Below are 24,022 nucleotides of genomic sequence, written 5' to 3' on the forward strand. Positions count from 1 at the left end.
CTCAGAGAGCGATCACACGGGGCCGTGCTCAGAGAGCGATCACACAGGGCCGTGCTCAGAGAGTGATCACACGGGGCCGTGCTCAGAAAGTGATCACACGGGGCCGTGCTCAGAGAGTGATCACACGGGGCCGTGCTCAGAGAGCGATCACACGGGGCCGTGCTCAGAGAGCGATCACACGGGGCCGTGCTCAGAGAGTGATCACACGGGGCCGTGCTCAGAAAGTGATCACACGGGGCCATGCTCAGAGAGCGATCACACAGGGCCGTGCTCAGAGAGCGATCACACGGGCTGTGCTCAGAGAGTGATCACACGGGGCCGTGCTCAGAGAGCGATCACACGGGCCGTGCTCAGACAGTGATCACATGGGGCCGTGCTCAGAGAGTGATCACACGGGGCCGTGCTCAGAGAGTGATCACACGGGCCGTGCTCAGACAGTGATCACACGGGGCCGTGCTCAGAGAGCGATCACACAGGGCCGTGCTCAGACAGTGATCACATGGGGCCGTGCTCAGAGAGCGATCACACAGGGCCGTGCTCAGACAGTGATCACACGGGCCGTGCTCAGAGAGCGATCACACGGGCCGTGCTGTGACAGTGATCACACGGGCCGTGCTCAGAGAGCGATCACACGGGCCGTGCTGTGACAGTGATCACACGGGGCCGTGCTCAGAGAGCGATCACACGGGCCGTGCTCAGACAGTGATCACATGGGGCCGTGCTCAGAGAGTGATCACACGGGGCCGTGATGTGACAGTGATCACACGGGGCCGTGCTCAGAGAGCGATCACACAGGGCCGTGCTCAGACAGTGATCACACGGGGCCATGCTCAGAGAGCGATCACACGGGGCCGTGCTCAGAGAGCGATCACACGGGGCCGTGCTCAGAGAGCGATCACACGGGGCCGTGCTCAGAGAGCGATCACACGGGGCCGTGCTCAGAGAGCGATCACACAGGGCCGTGCTCAGAGAGCGATCACACGGGCCGTGCTCAGAGAGTGATCACACGGGGCCGTGCTCAGAGAGTGATCACACGGGGCCGTGCTCAGAGAGCGATCACACGGGGCCGTGCTGTGACAGTGATCACACGGGCCGTGCTCAGAGAGCGATCACACGGGGCCGTGCTCAGAGAGCGATCACACGGGGCCGTGCTCAGAGAGCGATCACACGGGGCCGTGCTGTGACAGTGATCACACGGGGCCGTGCTCAGAGAGCGATCACACGGGGCTGTGCTGTGACAGTGATCACACGGGGCCGTGCTCAGAGAGCGATCACACGGGCCGTGCTCAGAGAGCGATCACACGGGCCGTGCTGTGACAGTGATCACACGGGGCCGTGCTCAGACAGTGATCACACGGGGCCGTGCTCAGAGAGCGATCACACGGGCCGTGCTGTGACAGTGATCACACGGGGCCGTGCTCAGACAGTGATCACACGGGCCGTGCTCAGAGAGCGATCACACGGGGCCGTGCTCAGAGAGCGATCACACGGGCCGTGCTGTGACAGTGATCACACGGGGCCGTGCTCAGACAGTGATCACACGGGCCGTGCTCAGAGAGCGATCACACGGGGCCGTGCTCAGAGAGTGATCACACGGGGCCGTGCTCAGAGAGCGATCACACGGGGCCGTGCTCAGAGAGCGATCACACGGGGCCGTGCTCAGAGAGCGATCACACGGGGCCGTGCTCAGACAGTGATCACATGGGGCCGTGCTCAGAGAGCGATCACACGGGGCCTTGCTCAGAGAGCGATCACATGGGGCCGTGCTCAGAGAGCGATCACACGGGCCGTGCTCAGAGAGCGATCACACGGGGCTGTGCTGTGACAGTGATCACATGGGGCCGTGCTCAGAGAGTGATCACATGGGGCTGTGCTGTGACAGTGATCACACGGGGCCGTGCTCAGAGAGCGATCACACGGGGCTGTGCTGTGACAGTGATCACACGGGCCGTGCTCAGAGAGCGATCACACGGGCCGTGCTGTGACAGTGATCACACGGGGCCGTGCTCAGACAGTGATCACACGGGGCCGTGCTCAGAAAGCGATCACACGGGGCAGTGCACAGAGAGCGATCACACGGGGCCGTGCTCAGAGAGCGATCACACGGGGCCGTGCTCAGAGAGCGATCACACGGGGCCGTGCTCAGAGAGCGATCACACGGGGCCGTGCTCAGAGAGCGATCACATGGGGCCGTGCTCAGAGAGCGATCACACGGGGCCGTGCTCAGAGAGCGATCACATGGGGCCGTGCTCAGAGAGCGATCACATGGGGCTTTGCTGTGACAGTGATCACATGGGGCCGTGCTCAGAGAGTGATCACATGGGGCCGTGCTCAGAGAGCGATCACACGGGGCCGTGCTCAGAGAGCGATCACACGGGACCATGCTCAGAGAGTGATCACACGGGCCGTGCTGTGACAGTGATCACACGGGCCGTGCTCAGAGAGCGATCACACAGGGCCGTGCTCAGAGAGTGATCACACGGGGCCGTGCTCAGAGAGCGATCACACGGGGCCGTGCTCAGAGAGCGATCACACGGGCCGTGCTCAGAGAGTGATCACACGGGGCCGTGCTCAGAGAGCGATCACACGGGACCATGCTCAGAGAGTGATCACACGGGGCCGTGCTCAGAGAGCGATCACACGGGGCCGTGCTCAGAGAGCGATCACACGGGACCGTGCTCAGAGAGTGATCACACGGGGCCGTGCTCAGAGAGCGATCACACGGGGCCGTGCTCAGAGAGCGATCACACGGGGCCGTGATGTGACAGAGATCACACGGGACCGTGCTCAGAGAGTGATCACACGGGGCCGTGCTCAGGCAGTGATCACACGGGGCCGTGCTCAGAGAGCGATCACACGGGGCCGTGATGTGACAGTGATCACACGGGCCGTGCTCAGAGAGCGATCACACGGGACCGTGCTCAGAGAGCGATCACACAGGACCGTGCTCAGACAGTGATCACACGGGACCGTGCTCAGAGAGTGATCACACGGGGCTGTGCTCAGACAGTGATCACACGGGCCGTGCTCAGAGAGCGATCACACGGGGCCGTGCTGTGACAGTGATCACACGGGACCGTGCTGTGACAGTGATCACACGGGCCGTGCTCAGAGAGTGATCACACGGGCCGTGCTCAGAGAGCGATCACACGGGGCCGTGCTGTGACAGTGATCACACGGGCCGTGCTCAGAGAGCGATCACACGGGGCCGTGCTGTGACAGTGATCACACGGGCCGTGCTCAGAGAGCGATCACACGGGGCCGTGCTCAGAGAGTGATCACACGGGACCGTGCTCAGAGAGCGATCACACGGGGCCGTGCTCAGAGAGCGATCACACGGGGCCGTGCTGTGACAGTGATCACATGGGCCGTGCTCAGAGAGCGATCACACGGGGCCGTGCTGTGACAGTGATCACACGGGCCGTGCTCAGAGAGCGATCACACGGGCCGTGCTCAGAGAGTGATCACACGGGCCGTGCTCAGAGAGCGATCACACGGGGCCGTGCTGTGACAGTGATCACATGGGGCCGTGCTCAGAGAGCGATCACACGGGGCCGTGCTGTGACAGTGATCACACGGGCCGTGCTCAGAGAGCGATCACACGGGGCCGTGCTGTGACAGTGATCACACGGGGCCGTGCTGTGACAGTGATCACACGGGCCGTGCTCAGAGAGCGATCACACGGGGCTGTGCTGTGACAGTGATCACACGGGGCCGTGCTCAGAGAGCGATCACACGGGGCCGTGCTGTGACAGTGATCACACGGGGCCGTGCTCAGAGAGCGATCACACGGGCCGTGCTCAGAGAGTGATCACACGGGGCCGTGCTCAGAGAGCGATCACACGGGGCCGTGCTGTGACAGTGATCACACGGGCCGTGCTCAGAGAGCGATCACACGGGACCGTGCTCAGAGAGTGATCACGCGGGACCGTGCTCAGAGAGTGATCACACGGGACCGTGCTCAGAGAGCGATCACACAGGGCCGTGCTCAGAGAGCGATCACACGGGGCCGTGCTCAGAGAGCGATCACACAGGGCCGTGCTCAGAGAGCGATCACACGGGGCCGTGCTCAGAGAGCGATCACACGGGCTGTGCTCAGAGAGCGATCACACGGGGCCGTGCTCAGAGAGCGATCACACAGGGCCGTGCTCAGAGAGTGATCACACGGGGCCGTGCTCAGAGAGCGATCACACAGGGCCGTGCTCAGAGAGCGATCACACAGGGCCGTGCTCAGAGAGCGATCACACGGGGCCGTGCTCAGAGAGCGATCACACGGGCTGTGCTCAGAGAGCGATCACACGGGGCCGTGCTCAGAGAGCGATCACACAGGGCCGTGCTCAGAGAGCGATCACACGGGGCCGTGCTCAGAGAGCGATCACACGGGACCGTGCTCAGAGAGTGATCACACGGGACCGTGCTGTGACAGTGATCACGCGGGGCCGTGCTGTGACAGTGATCACACGGGCCGTGCTCAGAGAGTGATCACGCGGGACCGTGCTCAGAGAGTGATCACGCGGGGCCGTGATGTGACAGTGATCACACGGGGCCGTGCTCAGAGAGTGATCACGCGGGACCGTGCTCAGAGAGTGATCACACGGGGCCGCGCTCAGAGAGCGATCACACGGGCTGTGCTCAGAGAGCGATCACACGGGGCCGTGCTCAGAGAGCGATCACACGGGGCCGTGCTCAGAGAGCGATCACACGGGGCCGTGCTCAGAGAGTGATCACACGGGCCGTGCTCAGAGAGTGATCACACAGGGCCGTGCTCAGAGAGTGATCACACGGGGCCGTGCTCAGAGAGCGATCACACGGGGCCGTGCTCAGAGAGTGATCACACGGGGCCGTGCTCAGAGAGCGATCACACGGGGCCGTGCTCAGAGAGTGATCACACGGGCCGTGCTCAGAGAGTGATCACACAGGGCCGTGCTCAGAGAGTGATCACACAGGGCCGTGCTCAGAGAGTGATCACACGGGGCCGTGCTCAGAGAGCGATCACACGGGGCCGTGCTCAGAGAGCGATCACACGGGGCCGTGCTCAGAGAGCGATCACACGGGGCCGTGCTCAGAGAGCGATCACACGGGGCCGTGCTCAGAGAGCGATCACACGGGGCCGTGCTGTGACAGTGATCACACGGGCCGTGCTCAGAGAGTGATCACACGGGGCCGTGCTGTGACAGTGATCACATGGGCCGCGCTCAGAGAGCGATCACACGGGGCCGTGCTGTGACAGTGATCACATGGGCCGTGCTCAGAGAGCGATCACACGGGGCCGTGCTCAGAGAGCGATCACACGGGGCCGTGCTGTGACAGTGATCACACGGGCCGTGCTCAGAGGGCGATCACACGGGACCGTGCTGTGACAGTGATCACACGGGCCGTGCTCAGAGAGTGATCACACGGGGCCGTGCTCAGAGAGTGATCACACGGGCCGTGCTGTGACAGTGATCACATGGGCCGCGCTCAGAGAGCGATCACACGGGGCCGTGCTGTGACAGTGATCACATGGGCCGTGCTCAGAGAGCGATCACACGGGGCCGTGCTCAGAGAGTGATCACACGGGGCCGTGCTCAGAGAGTGATCACACGGGGCCGTGCTCAGAGAGCGATCACACGGGGCCGTGCTCAGAGAGTGATCACACGGGGCCGTGCTCAGAGAGTGATCACACGGGGCCGTGCTCAGAGAGCGATCACACGGGGCCGTGCTCAGAGAGCGATCACACGGGGCCGTGCTCAGAGAGTGATCACACGGGGCCGTGCTCAGAGAGTGATCACACGGGGCCGTGCTCAGAGAGTGATCACACGGGCCGTGCTCAGAAAGCGATCACATGGGGCCGTGCTCAGAGAGCGATCACACGGGGCCGTGCTCAGAGAGCGATCACACGGGGCCGTGCTCAGAGAGTGATCACACGGGGCCGTGCTCAGAGAGCGATCACACGGGGCCGTGCTCAGAGAGTGATCACATGGGCCGTGCTCAGAGAGTGATCACACGGGGCCGTGCTCAGAGAGTGATCACATGGGCCGTGCTCAGAGAGTGATCTCACGGGGCTGTGCTGTGACAGTGATCACACGGGGCCGTGCTCAGAGAGCGATCACACGGGGCCGTGCTGTGACAGTGATCACACGGGCCGTGCTCAGAGAGCGATCACACGGGGCCGTGCTCAGAGAGCGATCACACGGGGCCGTGCTCAGAGAGCGATCACACGGGGCCGTGCTGTGACAGTGATCACACGGGCCGTGCTCAGAGAGCGATCACACGGGGCCGTGCTCAGAGAGCGATCACACGGGGCCGTGCTGTGACAGTGATCACACGGGCCGTGCTCAGAGAGCGATCACACGGGGCCGTGCTCAGAGAGCGATCACACGGGGCCGTGCTGTGACAGTGATCACACGGGCCGTGCTCAGAGAGCGATCACACGGGCCGTGCTCAGAGGGCGATCACACGGGACCGTGCTGTGACAGTGATCACACGGGCCGTGCTCAGAGAGCGATCACACGGGACCACTCTGCATAGAAACTTTTGCGTCCTCACCTCAAAAAGAGCAGATGTGCTCATTTTCCATTGCTGGTATCAGCCATCGAGCAGCCTCTTGCAATCCTTACAGTGAGCAGACAGGAAAGACTTCCGTCCCATCAATTGTGGCTGAATTTGAATACTCATCCACTATGTGAAAACCCGAAGTCTAACCCACTACACCCAGCAGTGCAATCATTTTACTTACTACATTTAGTTTAATTGTTGCTTCCTTCCCACTGTTTTCACTTATTTTTCACACGTACGTTTATTTTTAATTCTGAAGGGAGTGCTTCCCATCATCAAGAGGTCACGATTGATATCTCAGCAGTAAGATGTTTCTGTACCTTTTCTCCAGTCAGTGTGACCATGTCCAGGGGACCGTACATAAATCTCCCCACCAGCATCTGAGGGGCACCTTCTGCTATGATGACATCATTGGCTCGGTGATTGGCTGTTACGTTCTTAGAAAGGAAACAGAATTTGAGAGTGTTATCACGCGCTGATCGTTCAAAGAACTGTACACCTGTTTGCTCGTCATTTGGAAATCAAACACAAACCCCTTTTTGATTTTTCTTCTCTTTTTCTTGTCATTTTCCTCCTCCAACTCTCCCTCCTGTCCTGAAGGCACTGACTTATGCTGCTAAAGGAATCCAGCTGTAAAGGCCGCAGCCATTTGGTAAACTGCCCCAGTTGCTGCTAATTAGGAGAGAGCCTGAGTTGAGTGTATTCAGGCTATTGAACCGAGGGCAGCTAGCACAGTTGAACTCAGCCCTGTCTTTACTTGGTATCCACATGTGTGCCCTTCCACCGGGGATTCCTGGTTAACAATCAGGAGCAGGAATATTGGCATTTTTTTCCCTTTCCTCTTCCAAGCCCAGAGACGTTGAGGTCAACTGCAGCATCCCTACTAGCATTCTGCCTGAATTGGCAAACACAGCCAACTAGACATCCCTCCTTGGACCTGCCAGGCCTGCTTGGATGAGCATCACACCATGTGGACCCATTGTGGGGTGGCGAGGAGGGCAAACTTCATTATTCCCTTCCTAATAGATTTTCAATGTCATGTTCAAAATATATCTCAGTGTGCTCAGACTGATTAGAGCTGCAAAGCCCCTCAGTTGTCACAATATTTTCCCTAAAGTACAAATAGGAAGAATAGAAGCCCAATTATCTTCCCAGCTCCATCTGTTAAGCTGAGATCAGTTTCTGAAGATGTGATTTGTGCACTGACACTGAGAATCTGTGCTCTTTGGTACCTGTCAATCACAGTCAAACCCAAGAGAGAAGAGCCAAGACCAGAATCATGGTGACGTTATGAAAACATCATTATCTAAAGAAGCAACACAGCATTAGGAAGAAGATTGTTTAGTGCCTGGCCATTGTTAGCAAATGTCACCAAAAAAGATTGACAAAATTGATCAAATGCTCTGTGGAACTCAATGGTTCTCGGAGCACGAGGATGTATCATCTGTGGAATGCAACTGAGCAGAGTCGAACAGCGTGGGATTAATCTCCCAGAGATTTACTCAATGACTTCGGGGGTCAGTGAGAAATATCACTGCGCTTTTATTTTGTTGGAGGTTAACCCCTCACCCTCCCACCTCGCCTAGGAGATTGGCCGAGTTAGACACAGTTAATGACATGGGAAATTGTATGTAGTCCGCAGAAAAAATATAAACATGTAGCTAATTAGATATATTATAAATAGAAATAATTAAAATATTTGATTGTCCTTTCCTCTGTCCCTACTAGCTATTTGAGTAATGGTGCTTAAAGTTCTGCAAAACTTGTTCAATGCATGAACATCTTAGGGCACTGCTACCAAAGTAGCCAGGAATAAAGACAAGTACACAAACAAACAGGATAGCTACAGTTTGAAATGATACAATTATGATGAGCCTCTTGTATTTAAATGCAACAGAAACAAAAGGTTCAAACAATATCCATCTACTGGGACTGTGCTTTTACCAGTATTTAAAGACGAGTGAACTGTCAAAGAAATTGGCCAGTTTGTTCCATTTCTCACTCTTTTTACTGTAGTGTCAATATTTCTCAGTTGTTCCTTATCCCTTTGATCAGAGTACTCTGTGCTCACTCATTGAGTTCACTGTTATTCCACCTTTGTGATACTGGCTGTGTATCTACCCAGATAGCTGCAGATGCATTACAAGAAGACACAATGACAGGATAAGATAACCTACTTTCCATCACTTACACCCTAGTAATGCTGGGCACAAGAAACGCTGGTGTGGGAAGGAATTAAAATTTAAAGGGGCGTGAGACAATCAGTCACAGAGCAATTGGCTGGCTTAGTCAAGCTAGAAAATGTAATATTTTTTTCCTCAGTGGCACTGCTGTTCACTGATCTTGCAGCAATTTCCTCCCCTAACCTGAGACTGGTGGCCCTGGTGCTTGCCCTTCATATGTAATGGGGCAGAGTCATGGACATAGGCAAAGGGCAAGCACAAGTTCCGCTCTGCTGAAGATACTTGCCTTCATTAGCCGAGGCATAGAATATAAGAGCAGGGAGGTTATGATGGAGCTGTACAAAACGCTAGTTAAGCCACAGCTGGAATACTGTGTGCAGTTCTGGTCGCCACACTATAGGAAGGATGTGATTGCATTGGAGAGGATGCAGAGGAGGTTCACCAGGATGTTACCTGGACTGGAGTGCTTCAGCTATGAAGAGAGACTGGACAGGCTGGGGTTGTTTTCCTTAGAGCAGAGAAGGCTGAGGGGGGACCCGATTGAGGTGTACAAAATTATGAGGAGCATAGATAGGATAGATAGAAAGGAACTTTTCCCCTTAGTACAGGGGTCAATAACCAGGGGCCATAGTTTCAAGGTAAGGGGCAGGAGGTTTAGAGGGGATTTGAGGAAAAACTTTTTCACCCAGAGGGTGGTTGGAATCTGGAACTCACTGCCTGAAAGGGTGGTAGAGGCAGGAACCCTCACAACATTCAAGAAACATTTAGATGAGCACTTGAAATGCCATAGCATACAAGACTATGGACCAAGTGCTGGAAAATGGGATTAGAATAAACAGGGCTTGATGGCCGGCATGGACACGATGGGCCTCTTTCTGTGCTGTATAACTCTATGGGGTCAATTTTCCCGAAGCTGTCGGGAAGAAGGCGGGACTGCAACGTTCGGGTTTTTGACCCGCCTACATCGACGTCCGGCCAATCCGTGCGATTTTCCCTTGATTGACCTTGTTGAGCCCACCCAGTGGGCTCAGCCAGCCAATTAAGGGCCACCCGGTAACAGGTGATGTCACAGACTGCAATTTCATCTGTCAAGAGTTCTTGACAGATGAAATATCAGTGTTTCACAGCTGTTTGAAGCTGTGAAACACTGACAGTCTGAGTTCTAACCTGAGTCATTCTGCACAGACTCAGTTAGAACTCTCAGCAGCACTCAAAGCTGAAGGCTGTCACTTTTCACAGTTCGCAGCCATTCAGCTTTAAGTGCCGGCTGAGTGATGAACTCCCGACACCTGCAGGAAGAAAGGCTGTTAAGGTAAGTACAGGTAAGTAAAAGTTCTTTACACACTTTAGACACACCAAACACACTTACCTTTGCACTCATGCACCCATCACTCACCTGAACACCAACATCGCGACCCCTCCAACTCCTTCAACCCGACGGCCCGCCTGCTCTAACCTGGCGTGGTTTGGAGCCGTCGGGAATCCCACACGAAACCCCTCAAATTAGGGATTAGGGTAAAAACTGCCTGTTAACTACCTGTTAACAGGCAGTTAATTGGCACTAATCCCTTCCCGCCTAGTTTCGGCGGGTCCCAGTGCGGGGCGGGTACCCGCCGCCTCTGAAAGTTGCATGGAGCGGGGTTTTGGGCAGGATGGTGTCGGGGCCCCCAAATTCGGGATTTCCCCCCCCCCACATGCCTGAAACCCCGTCTGATGGCTCCACGAAAATCGAGCCCTATGACTCTATGACACCAGGGCCCTAAATTCTGCTCTAATGATAACTAACGATTCCAATTCGAATCTGTGTTGGGAAACTATTTATCAACAAAGACCCCTTGAAATCAGGTTGAACTGTGTGGTTACAGAGAAGCTTTCATTCTTATTTATTTCATACTAGCTGAAGTGCCCGGCGGTGCCGAGGGATTTTTGAGGGGATGTTGTTGTTGGAAGAGAGCGAGAGAGAGAGCGACTGGGGGGAAGAGAGAGCGCGACTGGGGCGAAGAGAGAGCGTGACTGGGGGGAAGAGAGAGCGCGACTGGGGGGAAGAGAGAGAGCGACAGGGGAAGAGAGAGCGCGACGGGGGAAGGGGGGAGGGGGGAAGGAGGGGGAAGGGGGGAGGGGGAAGGGGGTGGGGGGAAGGGGAGGGGGGTGGAGGGGGTTGGGGGAGGAGGAGGGGGAGGGGAGGAGGGGGAGGGGGAGTGGGGGGGAGGAGGAGGGAGGGGGCGAGGAGGGGGAGGGGGTGGAGGGGGTGAGAGGGAGGAGGGGAGGAGGAGGAGGGGGGCAGGAGGGGGAGGGGGGGTGTAGGGGGTGGGGGGGAGGAGTGGGAGAGGGGAGGAGGAGGGGGAGAGGGGGGAGGAGGGGGCAGGGGAGGGAGGGGAGGGGAGAGGGGAGGGGAGGGGGGGAGGGGGGGAGAGGAGGGGGCGGGGGGGGAGAGGAGGGGGAGGGGGTAGAGGGGGGAGGGGAGAGGGGGAGGGGAGGGTGGGAAGGAGGGGGGAGCCAGCAGACCCTCTCCCTCTGCCGGCAATGGGGGGGAAGGGGGAAGGAGGGGGACAGGAGGGAAGGGGGGGGGAGTCCCCGAGCCCCGCCCCCGATCTCCCGATGTCCCGCCCCCCGATCCCCCGATGTCCCGCCCCCGATCTCCCGATGTCGCGAGCACCGCCCCCCGATGTCCCGAGCCCCGCCCCCCGCGGCCCGATCTCACGAGGCCTGATCTCCCGAGCCCCGCCCCCCGATCTCCCGAGCGCCGATCTCCCGAGGCCCGATCTCTGATCTCCTGAGCCCCGCCCCCCCGATCTCCCGAGGCTCGCCCCCCCCCCCGATCTCCCGAGGCCCGATCTCACGAGCCCCGCCCCACCCCCAGCCCACACATGCACCGATTGGTCAGCTGTCAGGTCACTGAACTGTAGGATTGGTCAATCATCACGTCACTCAACTGTAGGATGGCCCACCCGCACACACAATGAACCCGCCCCCACTCGATGCAAATGAGCGGATAATGAGAGGAATTTTGAACGTTTTTTGGATACCGTCGGCACAATTTTTGTTGTCGGAGCAAAAAGTAAATACGCCTACAAGAGTCCCCTAATGATGAGCTTTCTTTTGATATAACATATGCGTAGGTACGCTCTATAACTTTTGATTATATAGCCGGCCAGAGAGACAGAGAGACAGACAGAGAGACAGACAGAGAGACAGACAGATAGACATATCCTTTTATATATATAGATTTAGAGGATAGAGTGGATGGGGAATCCATGCTATACTTGTCCAGGAGCAGAGTGCATTTTAATGATCTTGTTGTTTGGGTTATTTGGAGGGTGAAGGACTCTCATTGCAATTTGATTGGAATAGTTGGGCCATGTGTGGCGATGCTGATGTTATGCCTACTGGGTAAGACAGCAGTCTGTGTTCACCCTGCTAAATACAGTATTTCTTTTGCAGCCCGTATTTCAATCTAAAGAACAGCAAAATTTCATTTATTAAAAAAAACTGAGAATACACATTGTGGGCTGGTGATTTACAAAAGAAACCATTGCAAGTCACAGGTGACAGGAAGCGCACTTCCTTTTGTAAAATTACTGGTCTCCAAAGTATTTATATAATATCAAAGTACGTTAGAGAGCTTAAGTGAATTCATACTTAATGGCTTTGCACCACCTGTGGTGGGCTTAACAGTCCAGCTGCAATAGGCTTGATGTGCACTACAACATTATGTGAGGTGGCTTGAAATTGGCAAAAGGAAAGTAAAAATGAATTTAAAAACCTGCTAAAACAGATTTTGTAACATTACTATATTAGAATAAACAGAGCACAATTCGAAAATATTAAATCACTCCTGGAGAGACAGCTTTAAAAATAAATATTCTGGCGCTAGCTTGGAGGAAGCAGAAAGCGCAGTGTATAATTCCAATGATCTCACTACTTGTGCATCTGAGAAAAATAGTGATTTTCCGTAAGACAGTGGACACTTAGGGCTCGATTTTAATAGCCCTGAGGAGACGGGTCGGCAGCGAAAATCAGAAAAAATGGCGTTGGGCTGTGAACCCGCCGCCATCCCGCCCCCACGCGATTTTCATGAGCCGCTCCCAGACTGACCCGACGGGAACCGGTGGCACAGGTAGTTAAGGCAGTTAACAGCCTGTTAACTGCCTTGCTAATCCCATTTTTATAGTTGTTTCTGCTTTTCGTGCTTCTGGCTTCTGTTTCCCGTCTTGCCAGAAACACACCGGCTGCAAGGAGATGAGTTTCTCGAGGACATGATCTGTAGTCATTATTGGTGCAGCACTTTAAAAGCGTTCCTGTAACGTGGCTGGCATTCAAATGCAACAACTTTGCTGTTGGAGATTTGAATAAGACCTTGTGGCTGTTCAAGCTGACAGCCATCTGCAGTGTGACCTGATTGGAATAATTTCAGGCCACTTTGAGTGTCCGCTTGTAAGCTCTTGCCTCATCTGAAATCTATAGCTACGGGATACGAAACATTTATATCCTCTCATCCTGGTCGTGAGATTCGGAGGAAGGGTAGCCGTGGCAGCTCCACAACCAGCTACAACAGCAGCACCAGCACCAGGAGCGCCAACCTCCTCCTCACCCACCTGATGCTGCACAGGGCGGAGGGCCTCAGCGCAGGGCTGCACCTCGCCGCAGGAGATACCCCCAATACCGGGTTTACAGGCAGATGATCAGCTTCCTCAGCATGACTGAGCAGCAGTGCCAAAGGAGGCTCAGACTTTCGAGAGAGGTAGTCGCTGACATCTGCGCAATGCTGCACCAACACCTGGAGCCCAGAGGAGCGTGTGGACACTCCTTACCAGTGGCTGTCAAAGTCAGCACCGCATTCAACTTCTTTGCTTCAGGGTCCTTCCAGGGATCAGCTGCAGACATCAGCGGCATCTCCCAGTCGGCCGCACACACCTGCATCACGCAGGTCACCGATGCCCTCTTTGCAAAGGCGCACAATTACATCCACTTCTCCACAGATGGCCCAAGTGTAACTACACGGGCGGTTGGCTTTGCCAATATGTCAGACTTGCCAATGGTGCAGGGCGTCATCGGCTGCACACATGTAGCCATTAGGGCCCCCTATCATAACCCAGCTGTATTTGTCAACCACAAGGGATTCCACTCCCTGAACGTCCAGCTGGTGTGTAACCACAGGAAGATCATCCTGCACGTTTACGCAAAGCACCCTGGCAGTTGCCATGACTCCTTCATCCTGCGCCAGTCTACTGTGCCCCAGCTCTTCCATCCACCAACCAACTTTCCGGATGGCTTCTTGGCGACAAGGGCTATCCCCTGAAAAAGTGGCTCATGACACCGATGAAGCTGAGGGACGGTACAATGTGAGTCACGTTTCCACCAGAAGCATCATCGAGCAAGCCATCAGCTTGCTCAAAATGCACTTCCATTGCCTGGACAGGTCTGGAGGAGCCTTGCAGTTGCACCAGCCAGGGTGTCCAGGATCGTCGTGGCTTAGTGCTGCCGGATGAACAAGTGGCCCAGCACACAGCCTCCTCGGAGGAAGAGGAAGAGGAGGAGGACGAGGAGCGATGCCTTGCGGCCAATCCAGCAGCAGGCGATCACATTGCTGGCCGTCAGGCAAGGGATGCACTCAGCCATGCCAGATTCAAGTAAGCTTACGCTTCAACCACAGGTGGCTGGCAAATGGAGATGAATATAAGTTCGACATTCTCAAACCCCAGGCATCATCTGTCCAATAAACGGTGGTTTGTGCTCAGTGTCACCACCAACATTCTACATGGAAATCGCCCCGAGCCCTCACCCTTGAACTTCCATTTCCCAGAACACAGAGGCCACACACTAGGTGATCTCAGCAGATCATTAAACCTTTTCCCACACTGAACCCATGTATGTCTGCACACAGACCTCGAGCTCACCTCCGCAGCAATTTGCAGCCAAGCTGCCTTGGTTTGCTGAGGAGGCCGCCTCCTTCCGTTTCCAGGGAAGAGGAGCTCCTGATGTCCCCTAACTCCCTCAACAAGAGCATGGCGGGAGCCCTCATTCAACCTGGGTGCAGCACTAGTTTTTGGGGCTGCCACTCCTGCAGCAGCCAGCACTTTTAACAGAAAAAAGCGAATGCTTCTGCAAAGGGGACATGGCCCCGTTAAATCTTTAGTGAAACAACGCGTCATCAGAGGCGAGCATCTGACACTCTGTAAGCAATTGCCTGGAGGGACCCGCACGTCGGCCTTAACGAGGCCAACTGGGAGCAGGTCCGGAAGACGCCGAGCAGCGGGCCCGCCGTCAATCCGCCTCCTTCATTAAAATCGAGCCCTTAGTGATATATATTTAAATCATGTCATTGATGGTGGAATGAACAGCTCATTCCAAATGTTTTTTTTTTTAACGTTTATCTTTGCAAAAACAAATATACTTCATTTTCTTTGAAAACAAATTCACAAAAGTGCACAAATAACACACTTTATAAATGGATGTTCTCCAGGTACAGAACATCCATTTAACTAAAGTAGAACGGGGATGCCCCGATCTTGAGTTGCAAGCAGTCTCCTCCAAGCCCATTTGAGACTTTACTTCTGTTTGCACATTGGGGGGTTGAATGGTGAAAAAAGTGTTCTAACTAGGCTTTTGTATTCATTCCTGGGGTGGGTGTGCAAAGAGCGCTTTTGTCAATGTGCACAGTGAGGACCTGATTTTAAAATAAATTGAAGCAATCTCTTCAATTCTGCTTTTGACCATAAAGTGGCAGTATTGCATTTTGTTTAAAAAGAAGCTGCGATAACCATATAAACACCGACATTTCCGAACACAATTTACAGCAAGCCACAAATGCCATCCCTACTAAAAGGCTGTCATTTTCTCATCCAGCTCTTTATACATTCAAACACAATCGACACAAACCCTAAGTTTCACGTGTGTGCGTCTGCGAAGCCATTTCTCCCGAGGGCTTGATTCGTTGCATGTGGATGGATCCTTGCTGTCGTTCTCCTTTATATTCACACTTTCATACCTCATTACCTGTAATTGGAAAAGTTTCAGCTATAAATACACCAATCTCACTATAACACACTGTGATAGAGCACAATCTCTAATATAGCGCACATTACCTAGAACTCCCTTACAGTGAAACCATACAGACGGCTGGTGCAATATGCCTTTTCTACGGGTCCAAAAGATAGCCTGATAGAGAGTGAGTGGACAATCTTTTACCAAAAGAAGGGCTTAAACTGCTCGAATTAATTCAGTTACAATTTTCCAAGTCAAATTTGTTATATTATAATAAAATATGCAACTGAGGATGAGCATACCATTAATGGGACTGCATAGACTGTGAGCACGAACCATTTTATTTAGAAACATATAAATCATTTATTGTTTATAGCACAAAATATATCATGAATACTTTAAAAATGTATTATGGACTATCTTTTATAAATCAATCAATTGACTCTTGTTTAATACTCTATTCCAGTGGCATTTTGAATGGTACTAGCCCACTGGCACAGAGCACCTGATCATAATGCCATTGCAGCAGACCTTCATGAACTTACAAAAATGGGTGTCCTATATCAGTATAGTTGCTACCTGGTTGCCTCCAACAAGCAAATACCTAAACAGATATATTCCCTCCATTGCCCCAGCTTTCCCAGGCTAGTATCACATTCCATCCATTGCCCCAGCTTTCCCAAGCTAGTATCACATTCCCTCCATTGCCCCAGTTTTCCCAAGCTAGTATCACATTCCATCCATTGCCCCAGCTTTCCCAGGCAAGTATCACATTCCATCCATCGCCCCAGTTTTCCCAAGCTAGTATCACATTCCATCCATTGCCCCAGCTTTCCCAGGCTAGTATCACATTCCATCCATCGCCCCAGTTTTCCCAAGCTAGTATCACATTCCATTCATTGCCCCAGTTTTCCCAAGCTAGTATCACATTCCATCCATTGCCCCAGTTTTCCCAAGCTAGTATCACATTCCATCCATTGCCCCAGTTTTCCCAAGCTAGTATCACATTCCATCCATTGCCCCAGTTTTCCCAAGCTAGTATCACATTCCATTCATTGCCCCAGTTTTCCCAAGCTAGTATCACATTCCATCCATTGCCCCAGTTTTCCCAAGCTAGTATCACATTCCATCCATTGCCCCAGTTTTCCCAAGCTAGTATCACATTCCATCCATTGCCCCAGTTTTCCCAAGCTAGTATCACATTCCATCTATTGCCCCAGTTTTCCCAAGCTAGTATCACATTCCATTCATTGCCCCAGTTTTCCCAAGCTAGTATCACATTCCATCCATCGCCCCAGTTTTCCCAAGCTAGTATCACATTCCATCCATTGCCCCAGTTTTCCCAAGCTAGTATCACATTCCATCCATTGCCCCAGCTTTCCCAGGCAAGTATCACATTCCATCCATCGCCCCAGTTTTCCCAAGCTAGTATCACATTCCATCTATTGCCCCAGCTTTCCCAGGCTAGTATCACATTCCATCCATTGCCCCAGTTTTCCCAAGCTAGTATCACATTCCATCTATTGCCCCAGCTTTCCCAAGCTAGTATCACATTCCATCCATTGCCCCAGTTTTCCCAAGCTAGTATCACATTCCATCTATTGCCCCAGTTTTCCCAAGCTAGTATCACATTCCATCCATTGCCCCAGTTTTCCCAAGCTAGTATCACATTCCATCCATCGCCCCAGTTTTCCCAAGCTAGTATCACATTCCATCTATTGCCCCAGCTTTCCCAAGCTAGTATCACATTCCATCCATTGCCCCAGCTTTCCCAGGCAAGTATCACATTCCATCCATCGCCCCAGTTTTCCCAAGCTAGTATCACATTCCATCCATTGCCCCAGCTTTCCCAAGCTAGTATCACATTCCATCCATTGCCCCAGCTTTCCCAGGCAAGTATCACATTCCATCCATCGCCCCAGTTTTCCCAAGCTAGTATCACATTCCATCCATTGCCCCAGTTTTCCCAAGCTAGTATCACATTCCATCCATTGCCCCAGCTTTCCCAGGCTAGTATCACATTCCATCCATCGCCCCAGTTTTCCCAAGCTAGTATCACATTCCATCCATTGCCCCAGCTTTCCCAAGCTAGTATCACATTCCATTCATTGCCCCAGTTTTCCCAAGCTAGTATCACATTCCATCCATTGCCCCAGCTTTCCCAGGCTAGTATCACATTCCATCCATTGCCCCAGATTTACCAGGCCACTGGATAGGAATCAGGAACAGGAACGTTGACTGATTTTCTTCTCCTTAATCATAAGGGCACTGTAGATGAGGTAGCTGTGGATAAGACATGTGTGCCAGTGCAGCCTTCGGTCGCCTGAGGAAGAGAGTGTTTGAAGACCAGGACCTCAAACCCAGCACCAAGCTCATGGTCTACAGGGCAGCAGTGATACCTGCCCTGCTGTATGCCTCAGAGACATGGACCATGTACAGCAGGCACCTCAAAGCACTGGAGAGGTACCACCAACGCTGCCTCCGCAAGATCCTGCAAATCCATTGGCGGGATAGGCGCACCAACATCAGTGTTCTGGCTCAGGCCAACATCCCCAACATCGAAGCTTTGACGACGCTCGATCAGCTCCGATGGACGGGTCACATTGTCCGCATACCCGATACGAAACTCCCAAAACAAACGCTCTACTTGGAGCTCCGACACAGCAAGAGGGCCCCAGGTGGGCAGAGGAAACACTTCAAGGACACCCTCAAAGCCCCCTTGAAAAAGTGCAACATCCCCACTGACACCTGGGAATCCCTGGCCCAAGACCACACAAAGTGGAGGAGAAGCATCCGGGTAGGTGCCGAACACCTCGAGTCTCTTCGCCGGGAGCAAGCGGAAGCCAAGCCCAGGCAGCGCAAGGAGCGCACGTCAACCCAAGCACCCCAGCCTCCCGCCCCTTCAACCACTGTCTGCCCCACCTGTGACAGAGACTGTAGGTCCCGCATGGGACTCATCAGTCACCTGAGAACTCATTTTTAATGTGGAAGCAAGTCATCCTCGGTTCCGAGGGACTGCCTAAGAAGAGGAAGGAAAAGACATAGACCTAGGCTAAGACTGAAGCTTGGTGCCTGCAAGGGGTTGGTTTGGATGGGGCTGCTGCAGTCTGGGGCTGAGATTCAGCCTAAGGCCAGCCCCTGGATTGTGTGTCAGTGCAACAAATCCAGGGAAGGAACCAAGCTGGGCTGGGGGGGGGCCCAGAGTTGAGGTCTGTCAGCTATGGCTGTGCAGCATTGGTCAGACTGGGAGTGGGGAGTCTTGGGCGTGGAGTTGATTCAGGAGCGGTCGTTGCTACACGTGGAATCAGGTGGAGCTGCTGGATGACAGGAACACTGTTAGCAGCAACTGATGGGAAGATGATAGCAACAGCCAATAAAAAGAGATTATCAAGACCAATAACTGGTTGATTTGGCAATCACATAATTCCTGCAGGCTAAACTGATTGCACAAAATGGATGAACTGCATTTAATTTTCCTTTGCAGGCCACGCCAAGTTGACCAGACAAGCTAATTGAATAAACAAAAAAATTAGCTACATCAGGAAGCAAAAATAGAAACAAAAAAAATGCAAAAGAAGTGCTTTTGAAATGAAAATGGTTATACTGTACCACATTCATTTTTCATTGAAAACCGTCATCTTTATTTTAAAATGCACTGGGGTCGATGAATCAAAGTACTGTTACAATAAGGCTCTCTTTATCAACTTTGAGTATGTAAATCATTCCTAATCATTAGAATGCTGGAACATCTATTCATGTTGTCAGCATTTAATATGACAAGATTAACACTTTTATAATATGTGAACAGAACATAAATAATAAAACATTCTTTCTAATTCAAGTACTTGGTTGTATTCTGCCAGTGCTGCATTCATAATGTGCCTGTACGATTGGAAAAATCCCCTTGGAAATGACAGAGCTACATTCATAAATCCTGCCTTACAGGAAGCTGTGGAGAAGGTGCTAATTCAAGGTGAGGGTGCAATGCCATCAGGTTACAAACCTGTTGCCAGATGATTATATCCGACTCATTAACAGTCGCTTGACGGGTCCGTGTGTGGGACTCCATGGGCAATAACATTTGTGAAGTGGAGCTTCAGCAGGAAGATGTTGACTGACTTGTGCTTCATTCATGTTTTTGAATACAGCTGGTGGGGGAGGGGGGGAATAGACTGCAAGACGCACTGGGGGAAATGTTAACCTAACCCACTGGGCGACATGTTGACTGGATCGGGTCGGCCGCCTGCTTTACACTCCACCAGGTTTTACACTCCGCCCAGTTTTACACTCCGCCCGGTATTACACCCCGCCCGGTTTTACACTCCGCCCGATATTACACTCCGCCCGGTATTACACCCCGCCAGGTTTTACACTCCGTCCGGTATTACACTCCGCCCAGTTTTACACTCCGCCAGGTTTTACACTCCACCCGGTATTACACCCCGCCCGGTATTACACTCCGCCCGGTATTACACTCCGCCAGGTTTTACACCCCGCCCGGTATTACACTCCGCCCAGTTTTACACCCCGCCCGGTATTACACTCCGTCCGGTATTACACTCCGCCCAGTTTTACACCCCGCCCGGTATTACACTCCGTCCGGTATTACACTCCGCCCGGTATTACACCCCGCCCGGTATTACACTCCGCCAGGTTTTACACTCCGTCCAGTTTTACACTCCGCCCGGTATTACACTCCGCCCGGTATTACACTCCGCCCGGTATTACACCCCGCCCGGTATTACACTCCGCCTGCTTTACACTCCGCCCGATATTACACTCCGCCCGGTATTACACCCCGCCCGATATTACACTCCGCCCGGTATTACACCCCGCCCGGTATTACACTCCGCCCGGTATTACACCCCGCCCGGTATTACACTCCACCCGGTATTACACTCCGCCCGGTATTACACCCCGCCCGGTATTACACTCCGCCAGGTTTTACACTCCGTCCAGTATTACACTCCGCCCAGTTTTACACTCCGCCAGGTTTTACACTCCACCCAGTATTACACTCCGCCTGCTTTACACTCCGCCCGGTTTTACACCCCGCCCGGTTTTATTCTCCATTGACTTCAATGGTAAAAACGGGCCACCGACCCGATAGCAGGCGTTTCCCAGCCAGCTGGTTAAGTTAAAATTCCCCCCATTTGGTCAGCAAGAGGCAGGTGTAATTGCCGGGGCTGTGCAGGTCACACTGGTGGGGAGGTTATGAGTTGCAATGAAGCAGTTCTCTCTCTTTACATTGCTGTGCATAGACACTAACTTAGGGATGATGGAGAGGAATTGCTGTGTGTCCTAGCTTGGAGTTCCTCCTCTTTAGATGGACTTCTCAGTGCAGGTGCCACACAGATAATAGACTGTCATCGTTATGTTTCTATTTCTGAACATGTATGTTACATACACAGTATTACATAGGGGGTGAAATTCAGTAGCTTAGTGCCCCCAGTTTGTGCCTGGCGGGGGGTGTTTACTGGCCCTGTAGCGCTGGCGATAACAGTTACCGCCTCGGTCCCTTTCGCCATGCAGATCGTGATGTCAGCGAGTGTGCAACGCTCGCTGGGCGCCCGATCTGCAAACTTCAGTAGCGCCCCCTGCCTTACCGCCTCGCGCCCACAGTGCCAGGGAGCGCTACTTAAAGGGATGCGCCCCAGCTGTCAAGGAACTTCCATTCGAAAGGTCAGTTATGAGTGGCAGAGAGCACAGGATGTGTCTGCAGCCAAATAAAGGCGGCTTAGTCCCCGGAGTGTTGCGGGTCGTCAAAGCTCTTTGTATTTCATCTCACAGCATATCGCCGTTCCGCACTCCCCGAATCATTGAGGGCTGGTGTACAGACTCCAGTGACCCTCCCCTTTAATGGCTGGAAGGCGCTTATACACCTCATATTCGTTATCACTTGGAGCCTAATGCCACTCACCTACGCCAGTAGTGCCTGATTTAGCATTCTTTGAGCGCTGAGACTGAATTTAGCGGGCAGCAAGGTTGATTAGCGCCTGGTGCTAAATTTTCAACTTCTCAAAAGTTAGCGCTACTGAATTTCTCCCCCACAGTCTTTACAGAACAGAAACAGGCCATTTGGCACAGCAGGTCCATGCCAGTCTTTATGCTCCACACGAGCCTCCTCCCATCATCTAACCCCATCAACATATCCTTCTATTCATCTCTCCCTCATGTGTGTATGTATCTAGCTTCCCCTTAAATGCATCTGTGCTATTCACCTCAACTATTCCTTGTGGTAGCAAGTTCCACATTCTAACCACTCAGAGTAAAGAAGTTTCTCCTGAATTCCCTATTGGATTTATTAGTGACTATCTTATATTTATGACCCCTAGTTATGGTCTCACCCACAAGTGAAAATATCTTCTCTACGTCTACCCTATCAAACCCTTTCATAATCTTAAAGACCTCTATCAGGTCACCCCTCAGTCTTCTCTTTTGTCCATCTCCAATGTCAGATGACAGACTCTCTTGCAATATTTGATCTGTATATTTCAGTCAGTGGATGGATGTCCACTATTGTTCATTGCCAGTGGACTCCATTTAACATCTCTGGTCATCTTGCCCTGAGGTATGATAGCCTTTATTATGTGTTATTTATATTGGACAATTTAATAGGTTGCTGAGGCGGCAAATTAAAAGCCTGCATGGGGGCTTGTGTGTGACTTGTGACTGGACTTCTCATGCTCAAACTGGCCCCAAGTCAAGGTGAATGACTGGACTCCACAACTACCCATCATTCTGTACATGCTACTACTTGAAACAAATCAAATCAAATCAAATCAACTTTTATTGTCATTGTTAGTGCACAAGTGCAGTACAATGAAATGTAGGCTTGCGGCTCCCGAGAGTGTACATTTGGATTAAGACATTAGAGCAGATTTTGAGAGACAAGGCTGGGCAGTGTGGAGCCTCAATGCCCAGGAGTATGAGTAGCAGATTTAACACAGTAGGCCCAATTTTGCCTTGCCTTGCCAACCTTACCCTGTAATATTATGTTACTAAACTAAATGCTTCAAAGTGACTCCACTGGAATTAATACTGAAAAATGTACATACTGTTAGCGTTACCTGCCGTAAAACAAATGCCAACACATCAGTTGATTCCCAGTAGCTGGCATGGAACAGGTGTGGTAGTGCCACAGTTGGGAACGTTGTTAATGCATCAGGGCAGTACAGTGCGTAGTCTATCCTCTTTGTTCCCCACCATTTTGTAGTAACTGTGGAATAGAAGCAAATATGGTCTTTCCTTTGCTTAACATCCATGACATTATTCTAACCTAAACTCAATCCTATCATAACAGCAATTAATCATTTTGATTATTCTTAGGTGGACATAACGAAACAAACAGTTTATTGAATGCAAGGGCAATAGTCCTAGTCTATCATCAGGTGCTACTGTGCATCACCTCAAAATATGGCAACAGTGAACTGGAGATAGGCGAGTCAGGCATTCACGCATCTTAGTGATGCCATCAAGTCTTCTGGCCCAACCTTCTTTGGGAAGAGGAGCTCCAGCATGCAGTAATCATTTGCCAAAGCAAGGTAGGTGCACCTTTAGTCACCAGTTACAGGTTTGCAGATATGAGCGAGTGGGCACAGAGCACCTCTTGTCCACCCTGACCTGCTGGGCAACCCATTGTTGGACCTCCTCTTGTACCAAACATCTCAGATTGGGAGACTGACATTGGAAACCCATTGTTGGACCTCCTCTTGTACCAAACATCTCAGATTGGGAGACTGACATTGGGAAACCCATTGTTGGACCTCCTCTTGCACCAAACATCTCAGATTGGGAGACTGACATTGGGAAACTCATTGTTGGACCTCCTCTTGTACCAAACACCTCAGATTGGGAGACTGACATTGGGAAACCCATTGTTGGACCTCCTCTTGCACCAAACATCTCAGATTGGGAGACTGACATTGGGAAACCCATTGTTGGACCTCCTCTTGTACCAAACATCTCAGATTGGGAGACTGACATTGGGAAACCCATTGTTGGACCTCCTCTTGTACCAAACATCTCAGATTGGGAGACTGACATTGGGAAACCCATTGTTGGACCTCCTCTTGTACCAAACATCTCAGATTGGGAGACTGACATTGGGAAACCCATTGTTGGACCTCCTCTTGTACCAAACATCTCAGATTGGGAGACTGACATTGGGAAACTCATTGTTGGGCCTCCTCTTGTACCAAACATCTCAGATTGGGAGATTGACATTGGGAAACTCATTGTTGGACCTCCTCTTGTACCAAACATCTCAGATTGGGAGACTGACATTGGGAAACTCATTGTTGGACCTCCTCTTGTAC

At 52.4% G+C, this 24,022-nt stretch overlaps 1 protein-coding gene across 4 annotated transcripts in view; it reads right to left on the minus strand.

The window, feature by feature from the left end:
* Positions 1–24,022, minus strand: part of LOC147102522 (membrane-associated phosphatidylinositol transfer protein 3-like) — a 495,678-nt gene that overhangs the window by 46,972 nt on the left and 424,684 nt on the right. For 3 of the 4 annotated variants that reach the window (XM_085965038.1, XM_085965039.1, XM_085965037.1), the window contains 3 exons: positions 22,763–22,923; positions 15,600–15,716; positions 6,858–6,974 (listed from right to left, as the gene is read on the minus strand). In XM_085965038.1, coding sequence (XP_085821164.1) covers positions 6,858–6,974; positions 15,600–15,716; positions 22,763–22,923 — 395 coding nt within the window. The remainder of the gene's footprint in view (positions 1–6,857; positions 6,975–15,599; positions 15,717–22,762; positions 22,924–24,022) is intronic. The other variant, XM_085965040.1, reaches the window with a different exon arrangement.

The sequence above is a fragment of the Somniosus microcephalus genome, chromosome 22 (genome assembly GCF_052327205.1).
Source record: "Somniosus microcephalus isolate GS21.2 chromosome 22, FLI_Smic_1.0, whole genome shotgun sequence".
NCBI lineage: Eukaryota > Metazoa > Chordata > Chondrichthyes > Squaliformes > Somniosidae > Somniosus > Somniosus microcephalus.